The sequence below is a fragment of the Sinocyclocheilus anshuiensis genome, unplaced genomic scaffold, assembly GCF_001515605.1.
Source record: "Sinocyclocheilus anshuiensis isolate Anshui unplaced genomic scaffold, SAMN03320099.WGS_v1.1 scaffold1450, whole genome shotgun sequence".
NCBI classification, from domain to species: Eukaryota; Metazoa; Chordata; class Actinopteri; order Cypriniformes; family Cyprinidae; genus Sinocyclocheilus; species Sinocyclocheilus anshuiensis.
Genome location: NW_015558640.1, coordinates 430796 through 440701, shown reverse-complemented (window position 1 = coordinate 440701; position 9906 = coordinate 430796). Strand labels below are relative to the sequence as shown.

At 33.5% G+C, this 9906-nt stretch overlaps 1 protein-coding gene across 1 annotated transcript in view; it reads right to left on the bottom strand.

Annotated features, from left to right (window-relative positions):
* LOC107680891 (unconventional myosin-IXa-like) overlaps nt 1–9906 on the bottom strand; it is a 57118-nt gene that overhangs the window by 23849 nt on the left and 23363 nt on the right. Inside the window, exon 2 of the mRNA XM_016476963.1 lies at nt 5675–6593. Coding sequence (XP_016332449.1) covers nt 5675–6517 — 843 coding nt within the window. The 5' untranslated portion in view covers nt 6518–6593. The remainder of the gene's footprint in view (nt 1–5674; nt 6594–9906) is intronic.

The window sequence follows — 9906 nt, the reverse complement described above, 5'->3', positions numbered from 1 at the left end:
CCAGATGATCCGACGGTAGCTGTTCGCATTGCAGCCTGTCTGACAGACATTTCTAGCTGGATGAAGGACCATCACCTTCAACTCAATCTTGCTAAGACAGAACTGCTCGTGGTCTCAGCCAACCCAGAACTTCATCACAAATTCTACAGCTGGGTTTGTCAACCATAACTCCTTCCAGGACAGCCAGGAACCTTGGAGTTGTGATGGATGATCAGTTAAGCTTCACAGACCATATTGCTACAACGGCCCGGTCCTGCAGATTTGCCTTATACAACATTAGGAAGATTAGACCCTTCCTGTCAGAGCAAGCTGCACAACTCCTTGTCAAGCTCTTGTTCTCTCCAGACTGGACTATTGTAATGCTCTCTTGGTGGGCCTTCTCGCATGTACTATCAAGCCTCTGCAACTGATCCAGAATGCAGCAGCGAGAGTGGTCTTTAGCGAGCCGAAAAAAGCTCACGTTACACCTCTCTTCATCAGGTTACACTGGCTACCAGTAGCTGCTCGCATCAAATTCAAGGTACTGATGTTTGCCTAGAAGACAACAACTGGCGCTGCACCAATATACCTAAACTTGCTAGTTCAAACGTATGCGCCCTCCAGAAGCTTGCGTTTTGCAAGTGAACGGCGCCTTGTGATGCCATCCCAAAGAGGCACAAAATCACTTTCACAGATCTTTTCCTGGACTGTGTCCAGCTGCTGGAATGACCTCCCGACATTTTTTTCGCCAGCACCTCACGAACTAATACTAGCACTTACCTATTCTATTCTATTCTTTTCTATTCTATTCTATTCTATTCTATTCTGTTCTATTAAAAAAAACCTTGCTATGTGTACTGTGCTAGATTAACTGAGACTTGTCACAGCACTTGTATACTGTTGTTCTCTCGTTGATCTGATTGCTTCTATTGTTCAACTCATTTGTAAGTCGCTTTGGATAAAAGCGTATGCTAAATGATTAAATGTAAATTTAAATATTAAAATATTATATTATTCCCATTCTACTATAATTTATCATAGCATAATATTATTATATTTTAATAATATTAGTATAATAAAATACTATAAAATATACCATTTGAAACAAAAAATCTAAACTAGTTAGGCAGTACTCAAATGCTTGATATTAATAATAATGATAAGGAAGCAAAAATTTAAATTTGCAGACAAAAAGTAATGGTACAGAATGACTATCACACTTATACACTATTTACATCGCACTCCAAGGTATTAAAACATAAACTAACAAAAAAAATATATATATATTTCCATGTTACATATCAATAACATGCAAAAAATAAATAAAAAATCATGGTACTTCCAATGGAAAAATGGCATTCTGCATGAGGCTTTAACCGTATAAACATAAAGAACTCGTCTTTAAAGGCTGATGAGGAATCTGCACTGAGCTCTGCTGAATTCTCCACAACTAGAACGGCATCATTTATAAACGTCTGCACAGTCCCCGACCCGTGCGTGTTCGTTTACTAAACACTTCAGCTCACGTAATGAAGCTTTCAGCTACCAGGAACAGTTCAACCGCCTGATTTCACACATCTACCACACGCATTCCCTCAAAATCAATCGGTTATCTGACCTGATCCAAAAATACATGTAGTTTAGCACAACATTTACAAATGAAAACACACGCAGACCACTGAAGTCAGATGTTTCACAGCTACCACCCCCTTTACTGCAGTTCTGGAGCTTTAACTGCTTGCATTGTGCAAGAATTGTAAAATATTCCGCGTCCGTCTGTCTTCAGTCTTGCGGTTTGCATCAGCCACATGTGTGATCAAACCTGCTGAGTCGACAACATTCACGCACACTGCATGACGACAGACAGACACAGACGGACTGAATCATTCTCAAGGCAAAACTCATATTTTACACAAGTCTGCAGCACAAAACGAACGTGACGAGAAAGAAACACCAAATAATGCAATAAACAAACAGCGCAAGCAGTGCAGTCCGATTCAGAATGACTCCTATGAATGATTCTTTTAAAGAATCATTCTAACGAACGGTTCAAATGCGCATCAGATGACGAATCCCCAACAGCTGTGGTCGGATTCCTGTAAAAGCCGGTCGATCATTAATGTCCCTGCGGCCCGTATTAAAGCACTAATGGAAAATCTCTGTCACATGACGCATGATGATGTCATCGGCTCTTAGGGGACAAACTCAAAGATATAAACGATTCATAAAGTAGAAGTTTTCTTTTGATTGGCCTGAGTTGGTCTCATTATAATTAAAGATTTATTTCAAAACTAAAGCGTTTATGATACGTCCTCATTTAGATAAACGTGTGTGTTTGTGCTCCTCTTTTGTTCTTCATACAGGTCAAGAGTTTTTAATCTAATAGATGTCAAAGACCCACATATATGACAATTCTCGTGCCAAGAACTCCTATCCTAAAATGTAAAAGGCAACTATTTTCATGCATAAAGACACAATTTATACTAATTTAATTTGATATACTATGTACTATGCCAATTGAAAACATTATTTGGAAAATATTTAGTTTCTATTAAGTTTTTTTACTCACTGTAGTACTGTACTATTTATTTATTAATTTATTCACTCAATCATGCGGTTTAATCTCATATTTATTTATTTACATTTTATTTTATTGTTTACTTATTTTAATTCAATTATTTATCTATTTTTTATTATCTAATTTTTATTATTTATTTTAATCTAGTTATTTTGTATTATTTATTTGTCTGATTTATTTAATTATTTTATAGCTTACATATTTTTATTTATTTATTTATTTATTTGAATTAATTGTAATTATTTTACTCAATTTTAATATTGTATTATTTATGTATTTATTAATATATCATTTTTATTTATTTGTTTTATCTAACTTGATTGTTTACTTATTTTTATTTATTTATCTGTTTGTTTATTTATTTAAATCAAATTTAATTTATTTTATTTTTTTATTGATTATTTTAATCTACATATTTATTTAAATTGAATTTTCATTATTTATTTTAATCAAATTTTGTATTATTTATTTATTTGATTTATTTGCTTGTTTTGATACACAAATGCCGATGCAGACACGCTGTAAAGATTTTCCACTAGTGTTTCCTTCAAATGTCAACCAAATCCAAACAGTTTAACTAACTTTAACTAACATGCTCAGAAAAGTTATCTTCCAAATGTTGCTCCGCCACAACAGCAGTTGATCTGAAAGAGAAATACTGCTAATGAGAACACAAACACAAACACACACACACACTCACTCTCACACTCACACTCACACTCACACACAGACACACAGACACACACACACACAGACACACACACTCTCACACTCACACAGACACACACACTCTCACACTCACACAGACACACACACTCTCACACTCACACAGACACACACACTCTCACACTCACACAGACACACACACTCTCACACTCACACAGACACACACACTCTCACACTCACACAGACACACACACTCTCACACTCACACAGACACACACACTCTCACACTCACACAGACACACACACTCTCACACTCACACAGACACACACACTCTCACACTCACACAGACACACACACTCTCACACTCACACAGACACACACACTCTCACACTCACACAGACACACACACTCTCACACTCACACAGACACACACACTCTCACACTCACACAGACACACACACTCTCACACTCACACAGACACACACACTCTCACACTCACACAGACACACACACTCTCACACTCACACAGACACACACACTCTCACACTCACACAGACACACACACTCTCACACTCACACAGACACACACACTCTCACACTCACACAGACACACACACTCTCACACTCACACAGACACACACACTCTCACACTCACACAGACACACACACTCTCACACTCACACAGACACACACACTCTCACACTCACACAGACACACACACTCTCACACTCACACAGACACACACACTCTCACACTCACACACACACACACACACACACACACAGAAACACAAACAAAAGCGTTCTCATCTGTGTGCTGAAATACTTGTCATAACTGTACGACGAGCCAATGTTTCTATTTCCGTGTTTAAAGCAACATGCTGCATAAACAGCATATTTTCTGCAGTTTTCACTCTTATTTATACACACACTCACACACACACACACACACACACACACACAGAAACACAAACAAAAGCGTTCTCATCTGTGTGCTGAAATACTTGTCATAACTGTACGACGAGCCAATGTTTCTATTTCCGTGTTTAAAGCAACATGCTGCATAAACAGAGACATAGAACAGCACATTTTCTGCAGTTTTCACTCTTATTTATGTCGTCCAAACAGCAGGATCTGAGCCTCAGCCAACAAACACTCAAGCACTTCATACCAACATATGCACGAAATACAGCAGTCTGTCCAAACAACCCATCGCTTCATATCCAAAAGAGAAGCTCGTCAGACACTTTCAGGCCCAAACTTCAGTCCTGTGACGTTCATCCGCTGTGCGTTTAGATATGCGGCCTGAATTGAGCGTCTCACTCTCACCCTCAGAATGAAGAGAGAGAAGAAACGACACACGAGAAGAGAAGAAAAACGAAACAGCACGCTTGATGGACCACCGGGACGAGTCTGATTTCAGGGTAAGACAAGAAAACAGTTTCTGAGCAAATCAAGCAAAACGAGACGCTCGCACAAGCAGATCCGTTCAGGCACGCACAGAAAACAGGGAAGATTCACAATCTGGTAATGAAGATTTTGCTGGCAAAAATAAGGAAACACTGAATTTCACAAATGTTTTTATGCATTTTTTTTAATATTTTTTAAACAATTTTTCAAAATAAATAAAAAATGGTTTTCAGTATGTACAGTTATATTGGACCATAAGTTAAAATAAATATTCTAGGCCTTCATTTAGTGAAAACAGTGTGGAAAACATGACTTATTTGATATTTTAAAATAGATTTTTACTGCATTGTATTTTATTTTAGTGATTATGAATATATATATATACACACACACAATTAAATAAATAAATATATATTTATGTCTTATATTTACATGTACATGTAATATTAAATTTTCTAAATATATATTTAAATATTTAACTATATTATTATAATACAATTATAATATACACACACACAACCACACATTTCTATATTTTTTTTTATTATATTTCAATATTTCAATATATTATTATAATACAATTACACAAACATATAGCACATGTAATATTTAATTATACATATTTAATTATATTTATATAATTGTATTTAATATTTAATAAAATATCATATATATTAAATAAATATTAAATATAACACATATATTTAAATATCATATACTTCTAATTATATACGATATTTAAATATTATAACACAAGGAAGAATGACATTTTTATTTCTACATACCAATTAAATATAAAAATCAATTTGTTAATGCATTTGGCAAAAAAAAAGAAAAAAAAAAGTTCAGACAGAAATGTTGGCTATATCGTCCAGCCCTATTATTAAATTCCAAACAAAAAGTTGTTCAAAATTCAATATTTCAGCAGCTTGGTGAGCTACTTTAATAAACTGATCATTCCACTCCAATCAGCATTCACGGATCACAGCAACAAAACGAGGCGCCGAAACACGGTTTATCAGCACTGAAGCCCGTCCTTACCTCCAGCACGGGTCCGGCTCCGAGGATGATCTGCTCCACGCCGCTGGCGAAGCCCTTCTGGCTGAGCGCCGTCAGGTGGTGGATCAGGAAGTTGGTGCTCTGCGTCTTTCCCGAGCCGCTCTCCCCCGAGATCACGATGCACTGGTTCCTCCTCCTCTGCAGCATGGCGTGATACGCCGCGTCGGCCACCGCGTAAACATGCGGCTCCAGCTTCCCCAGCCGGTGGTTATCGTACATCTTGACGTATTTGGGATTATAGATGGGCAGGAACTTGAAGGGATTGACGACGATCAGGATCCCGCCCACGTACGTGTAGATCTTCTCCTGACGGAAGCGTCCGCGCAGGTTCTCCAGCAAGGTCCGCTCGTTTAGATCCGGCAGCGCGCACAGGTCGGCGTACTGTCCCGAGGGAGGCTGCGGGAGCAGGCCGCGCTCCACCATCCGCCGGCGCTCCTCCGTCACGCGCAGCCACATCTGCAGGTTCCCGTAGCGGATGGATCCGTCCAGGTCCTTCTCGCGCAGGAGGAAGCGGTAATCCTCGCCAGCCAACCGGTTCTCCAGCGCCATGCGCGGCCACAGCATCATGCGCTGCACGGGACAGTCGCACGGGTTCAGGATCCACTCCTCTCCGCCGAACTCCTTGACCTCGGCGAGCACGTAGAGGCGCGCTCGGTCCAGCTGCAGCCGCTCGATGACCCGCTCGATGACCTCCGCCGCAGACGTCACCTTCCGCGCAGAGACGGGGCAGTAGATGGTGCCCTCGGACAGAGCGCCGGGATACACATGCAGCGTGAACTCCGAGTCCTCGTAACGGCGACGCCCTCCGGCGTCATGGCAACTCATGATGCTGCAGCAGCTCCCATCAGCACCAGACGCTCCGCCAACACAAGCCTCGCCCGACGGATTCACGACATCCCACCTGCGGACAGACCAAACACAACCGTCAGTCAGAACGAAACTACGGTCCAGCAGTGTTAAAATAAAATAATAAAATAATCAAATTAAAAAAATTAAAAATTATAAAAAAATTATAAATGAAATGAAATGAAATGAAAAATAAAATAAAATAAAATAAAATAAAATAAAATAAAATAAAATGGAAAAGAAAAGAAAAGTTGCCTTGGTACTAAAATACTAAAAAAAATCACAAAAGCACAAAAAATTACTTAAAAACTCAAGACTTAAAGACTAAAATTAAAATGAAAACTGAAAATATAAAAACAAACGGTAATTCACACAACAATACTATAACAGTATATAAATTATAGCAAAATAAATAAAAATAAAAATATTACATGATAAACCTAAAGTTAGAAATGTTGCCTGAACATAAACTGAAATAAGTTTAAGTACTAAAATGATCAAAACTTTAACTGAAATACAAATAGATTAAGGCTAAATAGAAATATTGAAAAAAAAAAATGGCAAAACCACAAAACAAAATTATTAAAACTTAAACTTAAATTAAAATGAAAACTGAAAATATAAACAAATTAAAATAAGAACTGAAAATATAAAAATAAATGTTAATTTAAAAAGAAATTGGAAAAAAGAGAAAAATGACAAAAGCACAAAACAAAATTACTAAAACAAACAAAAATTTTAATGAAGACTGAAAATATAAAAATAAATGGTAATTAAAAACAAAAATACTATAACAGTATAGGAATACCAGTAAAATAAAAAAAACTGAAACTGAAAACTTGAAAACTGAAATAAGTTTAAGTTAAAGCACTAAAATTATTAAAACTAAAAATGAAATCAAATAAATTAAAGCTAAATAGAAATATTTGACAAACAAAAACTAATGACTAAAGCATAAAACAAAATCATTAAAACTTAAAATAAAATTAAATCGAAAACTGAAAATAGAACAATTAATATTAATTCAAAACATAAAATACTTTAACAGTATATAAGTAATAGCAAAATAAAATAAATAATTTATAATAACTAAACTTCCACATTTAAATTTCCAAGGTAAGATTTCTAATTTAAGTTTAAGTACTAAAATTATTCAAACTAAAACTGAAATAAAAATGAAGTAAATTAAAGTTGTGAAGTTTATTTTTGTTCAATTTAGTAATTTTAGTACTTCAACTTAAATGAAAATTAAAAACGTTTATACTGAAGTACTAAACTAAACTAAAATAAAATAAGAAATTAGCTGAAAATTTTTTTTCATCTAACATTAATGTTTTAGTTTTAGCAATTTTTGTACTTCAACTTAAACATTTAAGGCAACATCTCTAATTTACATTTAAGATTAAGTCGAAGTACAAAAATTGCTAAAACTAAAATTTTTATTAAAATTAATTTGCTAAATTGAAATATATATATATAAAAAAGACAAAAACACAAAACAAAATTACTAAAACCTAAACTTGTTGAAATTGAAAGCGAATCTAAATATAAATGGTCATTCAAAACATATATAAAAAATACTCTAAGAGTATATAAAAAACTGAAATAAGTTTAAGTCAAAGCACTAAAATTATTAAAACTAAAAATGAAATCAAATAAATTAAAGCTAAATAAAATGACTAAAGCACAAAACAAAATCATTAAAACTTCAAATAAAATTAAATAAAAAACTGAAAATAGAACAATTAATATTAATTCAAAACATAAAATACTTTAACAGTATATAAGTAATAGCAAAATAAAATAAATAATTTATAATAACTAAACTTCCACATTTAAATTTCCAAGGTAAGATTTCTAATTTAAGTTTAAGTACTAAAATTATTCAAACTAAAACTGAAATAAAAATGAAGTAAATTAAAGTTGTGAAGTTTATTTTTGTTCAATTTAGTAATTTTAGTACTTCAACTTAAATGAAAATTAAAAACGTTTATACTGAAGTACTAAACTAAACTAAAATAAAATAAGAAATTAGCTGAAAATTTTTTTTCATCTAACATTAATGTTTTAGTTTTAGCAATTTTTGTACTTCAACTTAAACATTTAAGGCAACATCTCTAATTTACATTTAAGATTAAGTCGAAGTACAAAAATTGCTAAAACTAAAATTTTTATTAAAATTAATTTGCTAAATTGAAATATATATATATAAAAAAGACAAAAACACAAAACAAAATTACTAAAACCTAAACTTGTTGAAATTGAAAGCGAATCTAAATATAAATGGTCATTCAAAACATATATAAAAAATACTCTAAGAGTATATAAATAAAAAACAGCACTGTCTCTCGAATTCAGACTCAAAGTTGCATGAACTCGAGTCTGAGAGACGTAACAATACTACGATTAGCGGCTTACGGCATGTAAAGGTCAAGTTCAGTGAGGTTTTATAGGTTTGTTGAAGTCATTTGAAGCATTCGTTTGTCCTGTTCCTGTGAACAAAACCCTGCTATTTCTATTTCAGAGGCACGTCCAAAACAAAACAACTGCACGACAAGCGTCTGCAAAAGATCATCTAGAAATCAATATGCTGTCATCCTTTACTCGCTCAGCTCGTTCCAACCACGTCACGTTCTTCTGTTTCACAAAAAAAGTATTTTTATAGCATCTTCACAATGAAGGAAAACAAGCTACAAAACTAGTATGAGTCTCAAGATGCCATATGATCGATTTGTGTGAGGAATAGATCCAGAAAGTCCACATTAAAATCAAAACAGACTATTTACTTTATAAAAAACAAGTTCACCTTTACATTTACATGATATTTACCCATCTCTGGGTTTTGATAGTTGTTTCTGTTATGATTATACTGTATTTATTAGTTTGATGTGGTCTTATAAATTTCTGTATTTAATTTCGTTTTATTAGATTTTTTTTAAGTGGAGGCTTTAAATAAGTCCTTGATTTTGAGGACATTATGAATTTAAGAATTTTAATGTTCTTGCTTTTAATTGCAATAAATACATAAATATGATCGATTCATTAAAATATAAAATATGTCATTAAAAAATTATTTAATATTTATAATAATTTTAATAATTAATTTACAATCATTTTAATTTTTTTGGATTAATCAAAATAGAGCAAAATCTAAAACATTATAAAATAAAAAAATATTTTTATTATTTATAATATCATATTTTATTTTGATTAATTGTTCACAATCATTTTATTTGTATTTATTTTTATTAACAATTCAATAAAATTACAATAGAACACATCTAAAATAAAAAAGTTTTATTTTAGTATTTATAATGCAATATTTTATTTTATTCTATTGTTTTCTATTTATTTGTTCACAATAATTT